This window comes from Platichthys flesus, chromosome 16 (genome assembly GCF_949316205.1).
Source record: "Platichthys flesus chromosome 16, fPlaFle2.1, whole genome shotgun sequence".
NCBI classification, from domain to species: Eukaryota; Metazoa; Chordata; class Actinopteri; order Pleuronectiformes; family Pleuronectidae; genus Platichthys; species Platichthys flesus.
This window is the reverse complement of record NC_084960.1, coordinates 10,442,906-10,457,713: the sequence shown is the minus strand read 5'-3', so window position 1 is coordinate 10,457,713 and position 14,808 is coordinate 10,442,906. Positions and strand designations below refer to the sequence as shown.

The 14,808-nt window shown below is 42.2% G+C and overlaps 1 protein-coding gene across 1 annotated transcript; it reads right to left on the bottom strand.

Moving 5' to 3' along the window:
• Positions 1-233: 233 nt before the first annotated feature.
• On the bottom strand, positions 234-4,912 carry LOC133971388 (uncharacterized). The gene is made up of 15 exons (XM_062408714.1): positions 4,802-4,912; positions 4,623-4,729; positions 4,327-4,455; positions 4,156-4,198; positions 3,987-4,067; positions 3,716-3,781; positions 3,551-3,617; positions 3,365-3,439; positions 3,080-3,142; positions 2,886-2,975; positions 2,684-2,758; positions 2,499-2,555; positions 2,366-2,413; positions 1,561-1,642; positions 234-1,451 (listed from the first exon to the last, which is right to left on the bottom strand). Exons 1-15 carry the CDS (start codon positions 4,860-4,862, stop codon positions 1,401-1,403), a joined length of 1,095 nt encoding a protein of 364 aa, XP_062264698.1. The 5' UTR covers positions 4,863-4,912; the 3' UTR covers positions 234-1,400.
• Between the last annotated feature and the right edge of the window lie 9,896 nt (positions 4,913-14,808).

The window sequence follows — 14,808 nt, the reverse complement described above, 5'->3', positions numbered from 1 at the left end:
CCTGAGCCTCCGTGTGCTTGTGTGATACTTTAATTACTGCCATACATCAAGCCACAGGGGCAACAAATCTTTTAAGCACTGCGACGTACGGTGCACAACACTCAAATTACCAAGTGATGTGTAATGTAGCTACTGTTCTTTTATTGGTTGATTAATAAATCAGAGCACTTTAGCAGCACCAAGACACACACACACGCTGATTACACAGAAGAACCACGCAATAGTCAATCAGCTGTCATGTAATATAATATTTACTTAATATACAGAGTCGTGATTTATTACAAAGCATGTTTAGTTTGGCCACATGGTCTGATCATGAAACTACAGAATGTAAAGAAACTATATGCATTTCGTAAATTTTTAGTAAAAGCTTTTGCAATCTGGAAGAATAATGCATTTGGATTATTTAACATAAGTAGGTGTGATGATGTTGCTTAGTGCTGTAGGACTGTGCGACTAATTACTGCCCCCATGTGGTTCAAAGATGATACTCCAAGTGTTGTAACTCAGAAACCCAAGTAAAAAAAAGAAAAAAAGACAGGCCATAAAATCAGTATAAAGTTATTGACAAGATGTCGTATTTGAATTACATATAATGCTATTATTACATAATAGAACAGATAGAATTAAAAGCTAAATCAACGCTATCGTGTATATAGGAAATAAGAGTAAAATATAGAATCATAATCAGATGTCTAATCACAAATAGAAGCACGGTAACTAATACAGAAAAAAACAATATACTAAGCAAAAAAAAAAAAAAATCAGGTTATAGAAGAAATAAAAGAAAATAAAACATTATTACATTATTATTACATTCCATTGAAGCGATTAAAACAAAACAAACTGTCCTATGAATTTTATAATGTTTGAAACACCTACTACAATATAGAACACGTCGTAAAATAGTTATTTACATTGCACTCCGTGCGATAAGAATGAATGAAGTAATCTCACAGGTGTGTATTGAGTACATTTTCTGACGTGGTGCACCCACCCTTTCATCAAGTTTGTAATAAACTGACTATTAAGCTTTTATTATCATTAAATTGATTATTGCCATATGGTTTTGTGCTGTAAGGTCCTTCTGTGCCTCAATGTACAACTGAGAGTCATTTAGACGTCACAGTTTTTCATCAGGATTGTTAGAGTTTTCTTCAAGGAAAAACTTCTGTGATCAGAATGATGAGCTGACGTTATAATGACGCAACACTGCGCACGTCAGGCTCATCTGAAAGGAAATGTCAGAAATGCACCCAAACACGATAAAGCAAGAAAACTTCTATAGTATATATATATATTATTATTATTATTACTATTATTATTATTATTATTATTATTATTATTATTAATAATATAACTACTACGGATAAAAGTAGAAGCTGTCATTGTTGTAGCTATCAATAATCTCCAATGTTCTTCACCCTGGGCTTTGACTCCACGTCAGGTTCCTGCAGGACACCAAAAATACATTTTATAATAAAACAACACAAAAGAAGCATTAAGTAGAAAACTAGTAAATGTAGATTATAAAACATTTATAGAAAGCCATCTACTCACAGGTGTAACAGAGCACCTGTTGACATGGTCTTGGTTTTGGCCGCCCCTGTTCACCAGAGGTTCGGCTTCGGGGATGTCCAGTCTAGAGACGGAAACAACAGGGAATAGAGATATCACCTTATGCACAATAATATCTGCTCTATTCTCTCTCTCCAAGCGGACGTCAGACAAGTTCTGACGTCCAGACCGGTCATTCTGATTTTAGGGTGGGGGAGACGATTCATGAAGTCACCTCTGACAGCAGGGACACACAAAATAAAGCAAGCTACGAGTGAGAATGGAAATCAGAAACAACAGATTTTTCTTGGGGCCTGTTAAGAGGGCAGAGTGACGCAGTCCACTGTGCATCTCCCTTGACCCTGAAGAAGAATGAATGGCCATTATGAGCTCAAGGACGAGTGTGAGTACTTCACCTTCCTGTCACTGGATAAGCTGTGTTTTATTATTATTAGTTGTACGGCTTTTTTTTTTTTTTTTATTAAATCTCTTTCTTGATGTTTATTTTTCACTAATTATTTATGAATATAAGTAGGTGCTGCTTTTATTCAACCCTGCATATCCATAGTTTCTCATTTTTCTTTCTTTCATGTCATCTCTTTATTAACACAGCTGACACATCATGTTTTGTCACATCAATTAATTATATTTGATCATTAGAACGAAATATCCAATATGCAAAGGCACATTTTCAAATAGATTTGCTGACAAGTCTCATATATACTTTGTGAGGAAATTGAAGAATTCCCCAAATTCCTTCACCTTGTTGCAGAAAAGTATGCGTCAGAATGTAAACCACAGATCTTACCTCACATCTCCACTGCTCCCGCCTGGATCATCCCTCATGTTCCTGACACTGTCATAAACAATAGTCGTTACTAAGTCATACTGAGAATTGATGATAAACAAACTGACAATCCGCAAGATGGCCGAAAAATCACCTGTTCGTGTCTCCATGATGAGAGGCTATGTCGACGTCAGGGATGTTTAGGTGTCCACTGAAAAACAAATACCAGTTAAGGTTGGAATTAAATCTCATGAGCTATCTGTCTAGTTAAAGGGACGTTTCAGCTTAATCGTCCAAACAAAAAAGGCTAGAGAGAAAGTGGACCGCTCTCATTCTCACTTTGCAGTTGGCTGGAATTCCTCGTTTTCCAATTTGTGGTCCAGACTGTTGATACCGTCACACCGAGGATGAATTCTAAGGCGACAAACAGCTTTTAGCAGATTGCACTCTAGATTTAAAATTCAGTATAAAATTCATGGATCTCAATGACAAAAACAATCAGGCCCATTTAGAGAGCTAGAGAGTTATAAAGACCACTAACCTGACAACATGCACAGATCCACGAGGGCTGTCTTGCGCCACCCCATTTTCACCACTGCCAGATGGATGAGTGGCATTGACGTTCTCCAGGCTCCAGTCACAAAGGAGAGAAGATAGAAGAAGAGAAGAGATTTTCAGTGGACGTGTTCAACATCCCAGACCTTTGCGGACAGTAGTTTCTGACTGATGGCTTACCTTATTCCATTTTGTTGATTCTCAGTAGGTAAGATCTCTTGCATTTCTATTACGCTGAGGGGTCTGAGAGGAACAGTCACACAAACAGTAACAGTAACAGTAGGTAAAAGAGAAAGTTAACTGTTACCACACAGCAGCTCAACCTCAGTTGCTGGAAGAATAGTTTTACCACTGATCACATGACTGGAGGTGCACTGAGGAGGATTAAACTCATTGTAACTGAAGTGCCTGTGTTAGCTCAAAAGAACAGGTGCAGTTGAAAAGTATGTGAAGAGTAACTCTGACCTAGTTTCTGCTGGCTCTGACCTCTCTGCCTTCGTGGAGAACCGCTTTTTGAGAGCATTGCAAAGCCATAGGAAGCTGAAAAATACAAACATTTGTGACACCAGGCAAGACACATGGTAAGTAAATATTTAAATGACATAAACAGTTGATTTTTTTATTTTTTTAACAGAATGAAACAAAACTTACCTTCCCTTTTTCCGAGACCAATAGCAGTATAAAAGAAGCCCGATGATCAAAGGTACGACAAATAGATCTGAGGGGAAGACCAACAAAATGCAAACATCAAATATTCATTTGAGATATTACCAGCAAAGTGGAAAACAGAAACTTTTGATGCACTGGAATACTTGCAGGCAATCCACCCATGGTTAGCAGTCTGGTTCTCTGGTGTTGGAAGATCAGGTTTCGCAGTATTATCTGTTTAAGGGGTGAGATACTTTGACGTATTATGCATATATGATATATTAATATATGTATGCAGTCATATATGGATATGATCAGTGGTGTAAGATCAGAGTAAATCAGTATCACAATAAAGTTACACTTATAAATGACAACTCATTGCTTACCAGTAATTGTAAAGCCAACAACAGAAAATGTTTTGAAGCACTGGAATACTTACTCTGAAACTGCGTGTTATGGACTTGATTCCCTGGTGTTACAGGATTGCCTGTTGTTGGAAGAACAGGTTTCGTAGTCCCCTCTGTTTAAGGGGTGAGATACTTATACATACTGTGCATATATAAATATACTTATGTAAGTTATACTTTATTCGACATCTCATTGCTTACCAGTAGCTGTATAGTTCAACCAGTGCTCTCTCACACTCTGATCCTTGAAAACAAAAGCGAAAGTAGCACACATTGATTGAGAAACATATTCTACATTACACAAGAGTTTAATCTGATTCGTTTTTTAATGAATTCACATTCACATATACCACACATAGAGGGGAAACTCACATCATCAACTGTTGAGACTTGTATCAAGACATCTCTGCATGTCCTGGTAATAACTGAATTGTTGCCCAGCCGGATAACTTCAGGCAAAAGCGCTTGTTGTTCTCCATTTTCCCAAGAAGCAATCGTAGTCTGTTGGAAAGTAAGAAACAGACTAACTTTGACCCACATCAGCCTAAAAACAACGCGGAACTTTCTATTTCCTGGTTAGTTCCACTTCCTCCTCGCCCACGCTATATGAAATGAAGCCTTTGCCAGCATTTGTATAACAAATCACTGCAGGATTTAAATCTAAGTACCTGTCCTTGAAGAATGGAAAGGTCAGCTCCAGCCGGAAGATCAAATGGGAACTTGTAACCATCTTGTGTTTGAATGTCCGAGCACACTACAGGTATGTGTGTAACATCTGTGAGGGAAAACACGATATATCATCAAGAAAGTCAACATTTCGACATTCTCCCAGTGCTCTATCACTTACCTACTGCGCTGGCACAGAGTGGTATTATCAGAGCAGCCTGCAACGTCCGGGAGAGAGTCATTTTGTCGAAAACTATCTGGAAAGAAATCGTCCGCGTGGAAGTTCCCTGAAAAATTTTACAGGAAGTACTGCAGCTGTCATGTGACTTAGTGTCGCAATGTATCATGGGATTTGGTGTCAATAGATGTTTTCTTCATTTATATTCTATCAATATACAGTATAGAAAAGATTTTTTTTTATTGCAGTCACATACCTCCAAATAAACCTGTACATATAGTGGCATGATTCAATTTAACATTCTACACATTTTCCTTTCTTAAGGAAAGGTCCGAACCCGTCATCCGTCAGGGTACGTTCCTCTATTTCTGTTGCTACACCTGACTCGTCCAACCAGTCAAACAATGGAACTGAGTGGAGCACAATCCTCTGTCAAGGCCCAACAGTCAGCTTATGAACATTAACGTCACTAGATCTGGATTTTAACTTGGATGTATTACCAATTTCACACCCTTGTGAATATCAGTCCCCTAAACATGGCTGAAATAGTTTTTTTTAAATCAAGATCCATGAATTAATCCCAGAAGATTCAATAAAATGTTGAAAAATGTGCCAAATCTTGCAAAGTTAAAGAAAGTGAAAAAAAATTAATGAATCCCCTTGATCGAAATCATCACAACATTTTATGTATGTTTCCCTTTTTTTCTCAATGTCCACCCCTATACACAATGTCATGGAAATCAGTTAAATAGTTAAAAAAGTTGAATCAGAACACACATGATAACACAACTTCCTTGACAGTGGTACTGTTCTGAAGTGATCAAGTCATTTCTCAACAATTAAACCTTTTACAGACTCTTTAGTTGAAATACTGTGTGTTTTACAAACATGTGAAATGCTCTTGTGCACTAACTGAGCACTTTATTAGGATCACCATAATAATACTCTATGCTTCTCAGTTTTTGTCCTGATTCGTCATGATGGGATACTTTTTGGGGTGAACATCCCTGGAGCTCAGCAGTTTCACAAATAGTGCAAATCCTTTGACGAGCGACAATCATGCCACAGTCAAAGTACTCAGTGAGTGTAGTGTGCGTCCTGAACACAAGGGGAGGCCCTTGTCCTGTGGGCCAGAGACGCACATTGCAGATAGCCCTGACCTCTCTGAAGAGAAACCCCATCACTGAAGGGTTTTCATTTCATTCAAGATGAAGCTAATATAGATCAGGGCAAGGTTCCAACATTCTCTCTGGAAAATACACACAGCCATATGTGTTTGTGGGAAGTTGTGTCTACTACTCAGGTGGATGCATTTGTATGTATTCATATCCTCCTATTATCTTAATAGACGGCTCATGGGATGGCACGATCTCCCAACTTATTCTGACAATGAGAGAAAAGAGGAAGAACAAACCCCTCTTAGTCCTCAAAGGGGCCTCTGTCTACACACACACAAACACACACGCACGCACACACACGCACACACACACACAGAGAGAGTGCAAAGATAAAGCAGAAGCTGCCATGGTGCAGCACGCTTCATTTACACTGCATCTTCTCTGGTCCACCGAGAAAACACAGACCGTACTCTGTGTCACTCAATATGGGCCCCTGCTCTCTATCTCCTCAACCCAGACTACTTCCCTTCCTCCACCTCTCTGTCCCTCTCTCCTTTGCCCTTCCCTGTCTCTCTCTCTCTCTCTCACATTGCACAAGTTCACCAGCTTAGAAAGTGTGCTTTCACAATTGTCATAATTATTACAATAGATAAATGTGGCATTGGAGCCAGTCACTTCTTTTGGTGTGACTAACCAGTTTAACATGGCGTCGTTGGTGAATGCAATATCGCTCCTTGGCTGGAGCCTTAATGAATACAGAGGAAGTGGACTCGTCCAATCATCTGATGTATTTTCCACAGATATCAGGTGACAGGGGGGAGGCCTGGATATCCGACCGTCCCTCTCCTTATCCACAGAGCCCCTGCATAAACAGAGGAGAGCAGGGATGACGCAGGGCAGGCTGAAAACACACACAAAGCCAGGAACATGCGTGTCCCACGGCCCACACTCCCACAAACACTGCGTCTCCTTGGACAGTCTGGATGGAGGACCGAATTCCAAACAGTGCAAACAGGACTTTTAGGGTAAATAATTACAATTCTGTTGCTTTTGAGTCTTCTCCTCAACCGTTTGCTTCTTGCCCCGTTCATAATGTGACAGTAAAAGAAGATTATTCTATGAACAGACGAAGGACGGGTATAGTTTGTCCAGTTCACTGCAAAATGATATAACATTTAAGGCAAAACCTGGGTCTAGCATCCAGGGTTTGTGAGTTGAAGAGTCAAAGCTGAGCAAAAGCAACACCCCAAGAATCCTGAGTGGTTCTGACACAATAGTGCTGGCTGCTCAGTGCTTGGCTTGACTTGGCATATCACTGCACAACCTTTTCAAAGTACACCCAGCAGAGAGTCGACTGCAACCAAAACACAATACTCCGGCCAGACGTGACTCCTTTTATGAAAACACTATCATGTTCACACCATGAAAACGTCTATTTGGACTTTCTCCGCAGATTGAACACATTTTCCAGTTATATTATGAATGCAGAGAGAACCACATCTTGTCATTTTCTTCCGAATCCCACCCGTTGAAGTGATTGAACTGTGGCTGGGAAAAGCATCGAGTCACTAGGGGTGCTTTCAAGTGAACGGTTATAAGCACAATCCCTCACTCTGAGTGCAAGACCAAAGGAGAGGTGAGTTTGGAGAACGGAAAAATCGTGCTGGGACTGTTACAGGCTCTTTAGTCCGTCCTGTCGGCTTGAAACGCACTGGCACAGGTTGGATGTCAAAAAGGGACACACACACACACACACACACACACACACACACACATACACTGTCAGCACAGGAAGCACACCAACACCAACATACACTAACATTTCCACTCATATAGAGAGAGCTATGTACACAGTAATATTCCTCCTCTGATTTTGACCTAACTCACACACACAGTATATGCATCATGTGTGCTCTGCAGTACACAAGCGTTTAAATGCCCAAAAAATGAGCAACTAATAAAATCAGAAACTAGAATGGCACCTTGAGGTAAAGCAGGTTATCCACTCACCAGTAGCTCGGCCGTTTGATTCAAGTCTCCCTCAATTCCCAGTACAAAGTTTTGAGCAACACACTGAACCCCAAATCGCCCCTTTCATCTGTGGCGGCAGTTTTTGATGTGAGAAAGTGCTGCACATAGATGTGAATGTGTGTGTGATAAGGCAAATGGTAAAAGAATAAAACTGTACTGTAAAATCATCGAGATCATAAAGTGCAATATAAATAAAGATTGATTATCAAACAGTCCGCGTATGAATCTACTTTAAACAACTAGATCTGAATTCTTATTTGATTCTTCACTAAATTCTAGACACTCATAAATACGAGTCGCCTCAACATGCCTGATTCTTTTTTCATCAAGATCCTTCAGTCATTTTTAGAGAAATCATCCAAAATGTTGAAAACAATTTTAAATCTAAAAGAAAGAGAAAGAATAATCTGATTCTTCGGGTCATGCCCCACCCCTCCACAAAATGTCTTTGAAATCGATTGGGTCGTTTTTGCATAATCTTGCTAAAAACAGGCTAAGATGAAAACATAACCTCAACACGGGAGGGGGGGGGGGGGGGGGTAAAGGAAATAATATTCTTAATGAGAGTTTGGAGTGGAAGCGTCATAGGAATATTTTGAGGTCACAGGGCCTCACACAATACACTGCACACTCCCACACCATTCTACACCTCTTGCACAAATATCAAAGCCCCCTCCACGGCCAACCAGCTCTCCCCCTCATTTCCAAAACCACATGCCCCCTTCACAGGGCCTTGGCACAGCAACCTGATCCTGCTGAGAAAGTCTTATAAAAGGAAGCAAATCAAAGAAAGCAAATCAAACACACCTCTCCAAGTCCAAAGTGGCGAACGTGACAGATGTGATGGATCAACAACAGCCTCGGGGCCTATCACAGTTTTAATATAAAGGCTCTGAGGGACCACATCTTTGACACGAGGCCATAACATACAAACACTGCACAGCGTAACGCACGGCAGTTCTTCTCCGACTGCCGCTGAGACACATGTTGCGCAATCTCACCGGGCGACTTGGACAGCCCCTATTAATTTGTTTTCCAGTTCAATCTCCTGAGAGGGATCTCTGTCAGAAAACAGACCTCGCCGTTTGAAGCATGGCCTCCAGTTAAACTTGTTCAACTCCTGCCTCCCTCTGTATACTTCACTCCCCTTTTCACTCCGTTTTCTCTCCCACTTTCCCCCTCACTTCATTTTTCTTCCCCTGTCATCTCTTCCTCGCTCCCTACGCTCATTTTACTCTCGCTCACCATTGTTTTTCGCCCCTCTGTTTCTTTTCTTTTCTCTCTTCAACCCCCCCCTTGTGATCCGTCGCTGGCACAGGTCTCAGTGCTTGGCTGGGCGAACCCAGGGCAAGCGTGTCTTGTTACAGCGGCCCAGGCCCCTCCGATAAAGCCCTTCATTGTGAAGAATAATCCCAGAGCAACAATCAGGATTTTTATATCGTGCCCTCTGTTATTTCTTTAGCCTCATTCGTAAATATACACACAGCATGTAATGCATCTACACACACACAGTACAATTTGACTCTCTCTCTCTCACACACACACAAACACACAACCATTTGTTCTGACACACAAACAAGCACATGCACAAGCACAAGCACTGGCTTGCACAACACAGTGGATTCATGTGAAAGTATGCAAGACATTCACATAAAATCTTTGGTTAATTTAGTTTACAAGCTGCTCTGCATATATTGTTTCCTGTCGTTCACAGCGGAATCTAAGTAGGTGAGAGAGGGACAGGTATTTGTCGAAAGGGAGTTGCTGCACTGCTGCAAAATGTCAGTTAAGTCAGCATGTCTATCACTGTCGTGTTTTGTTAAGGCAGCCCTCCCCTAGCTGTTAACACTTGACTAAGGTCTATTGTTGAATAAACACTGCCTTGTGTTTGGTTGAGCTGAGGCTCAGCGAGGTGATCACCGGAAAATATGTGGAAAACAAAAATTGGAGACGAGCGTGGAGAAAGGAAGAGAGCCAGGAGAGTAGCCTCTGTTGTAACTGGGAAGTGATGGGAAAAGGCAAAGGGGAAACTTAAAGAATTAACAACAGACATTTAGTTCTCCTGGTCCACAGCCAACATTTTACAGATTCCTCCTTGGCCCACTGTCCCATTTTTCCACAAAGTTACATGGGAATCGGTTCAGTGTTTTGGTGTAATATTGCATAAGAACAGAAAAAAACAAAAAAAACATCCAAGGGGTGAATTATCTGAGAGGCAGAGGCAAATATCTGCTGTGAAAAACTGTATGTGACTATTTTACTCTGTTATCTCACTGTTCTGTGCACTGCCAGCTCCAAGATGATGACAACTCCATCACGTGAAAGAAGTTTATACCTTGAATTCATTAAGAATCAGGACGGAAGCTGTAAACACATTTAACACTTTGAGACTTCATCGTCGACTTGCGGAGCCTTTTTCCTTTTTGCAGGATGTGAGCTCCAGCTGCAGACAGCTGGGTGCTGTCGAGACAGGTATGGACACCTCTGCGGTTCCTGGCCTGGGATTGCCTCCCCTGTCACGGCCATCATTCCTCTTCCTCGAAACAGGCGGTTTCCTTCACCGGCTCTTCCACTGTCGCCATCGTCTGTCACCACCACAACGGGAGGGAGAATGATAATTACAAGACAGAGGCAGCAATAACTCACCCCCACGAGGTTAACGCCAATAACAATGGTCGCCGGCAGCTGTAACTGTCAGACTGAGACTGTTCAGCAATTACACCAAACGAGGGTAAACAATCCATCATAAAAGCTGCTGTGGTCCACCTGTTACACAATGGCAACAGGAAAAGGATCAAATACTAAAAGACCAATGCTAAAAGAGAAAAGGGACGTTCATAGTCAAAAAGAATAATAAGTTATCACTGTTATTAAAGCTAATATCTGCTACTTACTGCAGTGTGGTCACTGCAACACATCTGCCAATTACACAAGCTCACCTTGGCAAGTGATGATAGTGGATCAGCACTACATACACAAATTACTCTCGAGCTCAGCTCATTTATAAGCAGGAATTAGAGGAATATTATCAGGCATCTGCTGCGTGCATACTCATGAATCTATTGGCACAAGGCTATCGTTACATATACATGATGAAACTGTGGATCAAATGATACATACACAGATGTTCAGGTGCAGAGAGAAAGAGAGACTTGCACTTTATTGAACCGGTTCCTGCACATTTCACTGTCTCTGTGATGTGCAGCAGCGATGTGAGCGTGACCCCAGCAGCTAAGGTGCGTTAATTCTATGTGTCCTTCCAGCTGGTTCCTGGGGAGGACTGTAATTAGGAGCAATGGACTAATCACTGCTGTTACTATCACACAATTAAGACACACACACACACACGTTTGTCTTCTATCTTAGTGAGGACACTCATTGACATGACACATTCCCTAGCCCCTAACCCTAACCTAAACCTAATTATAACCATAAAACCAAGTCTTAACCCTCAGACAATCCGAAACCCCCCCCCCCCCATTGAAAAAGGTTAAAATGTCCTCACTCGGTAGGGTCTATTCTTAAAATGGTCCTCACAAAGATATAAAGTACAGGAACACACACACACACACAGTCATTATAGTATTAGTACATAATACTAGCACACAACGTAATAAGGTGTTCTCATTCTCCCACATACACCATAATTAGCCTTCATAATCTCATTTGGGCTCTCCCACATAAACTGACATTATATTTCCACACACATATACACACACGTTTCTCACATAAACTCACTCTATTACCATGTAATGTATTTAAGACACACACACACACACCATTATACTAATTCACAGTATCCTTCTTTCCCATTCTCTGCTGTTCTCTTACACAATATTTATATTCCAACCCACTAACAATAATCTCCATTTGTGAATAATAACAACCATTGTTTGTCAGGCACACAACTATACGGCCGCACAATAAAGAACAGCAAATGTTGCGGTGGGTAAAATGTGTAATGATGATGCCATGTGAAAAGGGAAGGAGTGATTCATGGTCTAAACAACCTCCTCGACAGACACACAGATGTGTATACAGGGGTTTGCAAGCTCATACGCAAACACATTAAACAGCACAAACATGTAGTGGGCAGCACGATTCTCCAGTGAGGTCACCGCCTCGGCGTGAGGCGTGAAGTCGGCTGCACAGATTCTACTTTCATTCAAAACCTTCACGCTGTTTGCTTAGGTGATGAATGGGCTGTTTTCATGATCCCCTGCTTGTATTAACATGGGCTGAGTGTCATGCCACTGTTGCGTTAGTGTGTGCGTGCTGCAGGAGACTTGTTGACCTTGGAACCCGGGATCGTCCGCCCACCTCCAAACTGCAGCCGTCATCGACACCTCAAACATCCTGACAGTTGTTTTTATTCCCAATATCTTCTTTTACATTCCAGTCGACCATCAGCAGACCCGAGAGCTGTGAAACAAACATGAACACAGACCTACAAAGACAAACACACACAGACACACACACTCCAAATCTCCGATCTGTCAGACCGCACAATATAAACAGAGTGCTTTGGTATCTCTATCGACAACGTGTCTTGTCTGGGTGCTGGTAGATAGGTTTGTTTTATTGAAGAATGTTATGTCAAAGTGAAACCCGGTTGATTATGATCCTGAGGCAGATCTTTACCCGTCAAGTTTTTTATTGTTGTGCACGTAAGGGCCTTTTTAAATGTGTTTGCCTCTGGTGTGTTTTACGGGTGACACAGAGCGGCAGGCAGCAACGTAAAGATTGCCTGGGATCGTCTCCTCCTCAGCAAAGAGGAGCGGCGGGTAGCAAAGGTCACCCTACCCTGAAACGTTTCAGCGTGACACCAAAGTAAACAGAACACACACTATGGCGCCATGTCTTATCAGGGATCCCTTCATTGTTTTGTGCTTTCGTAACACCTCCTCTGCCTTGTTAAGACAAAACTGTGACCTCTGAGTTAGTCAGGAGAGGGCTTATGAGTATATGTCTCCTCCTCCATTATCTCCAAGTCACGATGGGCTGTCTGCTAAAGGGACATTTGAGTATCAACAAACTTGGGAAAGATAATCAAAATAACTTGTGCCCAGAGGAAATGTTTGGCTCTGAGTAATAGGATTATGGGAAACTAGGTTCTTAGAAAATCTTGTGTGTCTGGTTTCGCCAAATTGACGCAACTGGAAATGGTGCAAGTAACAGACACATTTCTAAATAGGATTTTTCTTTTCATCATGATCCATTAATTATTTCCTGGAACATATTATTTCAACACATAATCGAAAAACAACCTATCTGTCTTCTAAATATATCCCTGGATATTGCCCCTCAACACCAATAGCCTTTTACCAATTTCCGTGGGAATTTGGTCATTTGTTTGCTTACGACCGAACAAACGGTGAGAACGTGTCTCTCGTGCTGTGTCCCAGCTACCTATGGTCGTAAGAGACCTCATGGTGCACCACATAGCTGCGTCTTGATTGGCTGAATGATGCTATCCTCATCAGATAACAAAATGACACTGTCCTCATCAGATAGCGTGAGTACTATCTACACGTCCACATGGGCTGCACTGGAAAAATGTGGTATACGAGGAGACAGACAAACATCACTCGTCAACACAAACAGGCGGCGCGGTTTCTAAATTTGGCCGTGAGTTGGACCCTTCTGTATCCGCCGGTGCTTCCTCACCAGTTCTTTGGGGATCGGTTTCGGAAGGTGATGTCCTGGCTCGCTCTCTTGGCACATCCTGATCCCTGACAACCAGAACAGAGGGAGGGGGGGGTGGGGGAAGATGTGCGTACATTTGACTAACCAGGAACATGCAAACTAGTGCTTTTCATAGACTCACACCTGGAGACAACTTTGCCGTGCTGTAAGGGCTGCAGCCTGTGCATTCACCGACTGTCATTACTATGGGAGATTTAGATGTATGCAGAGCAGTGGGGCTGGGGGAGCAGGCCTGAACTTGAGCATTCTATAGAGCCCATTAATCCTTTTTAATTCTATTAAGAACTGGACTACAGCTGGATAAGAGGCCGGCCGAGTTCCAGAGACTACGTCGGTAATGCCTTGGAGACTCACGGTGTAAAGCTCTTACTGAACAAAGATTCACATGCAGGAGTTTCCTTTTCCTCTTCAGGTTTGAATTTATTAACAGCCTTCCTTTGCATTTACTTGGGTTCCGTCAGAGCTGTGGAAAGACGCCTCACGAGGGACTGAACCGGGGGTCGAGTTTCGAAAAAGGAATTTGCTTGGACGGGATGTTTCGGATGTTATCGGAGCTAGACAAAAAAAACATGTATGATATATGTGTCCTTTCCCCAGTCATAAAGAGATATGCAGGTGTGCTACGTGCCTCCTGCAGCACACTTATCTGTGCCTTGATTCGGATCACCGCTCCCCAACATCCGCCCCTGCAATTTTTTTGCACCTGTCCAGTTTCGCAAAAAATCCTGATCTTATCTTATCAGGGAGTTCCCCAAAGTCAAATATGAGGAAGACGGAGAAAGTGGGTCTTTTTGTTTTTTTTTCTCACACCGAGGTGTCAAAGACAGTAATGGTTTTAACCTGTTGAGATAAGAGTTCAAATACCCTCCTGTTCTAAATGACCACAGTGCCAGGCGCCTGTGTGAACAGTCGCAGCAGTGTAAACAGGGAGGCCCCTCGCGCCTGGCCCTCGGTAATGTGAGCACACAGGATCCGCCTCTGCTTGTCGACCCCAATTCATTCCCATTAAGGTCAAAGGGTTAGCGAGGAGGACGCCGGCCGCGGCGTGAAGGAGACGTCACGTTTGACAGGGTGAGTAAGCTGAACTCAGTGGAGCGGCCTACCCCTGGCTCCGCTCAGTCACACACACCTAAACACAAGACAATAACAACCAGC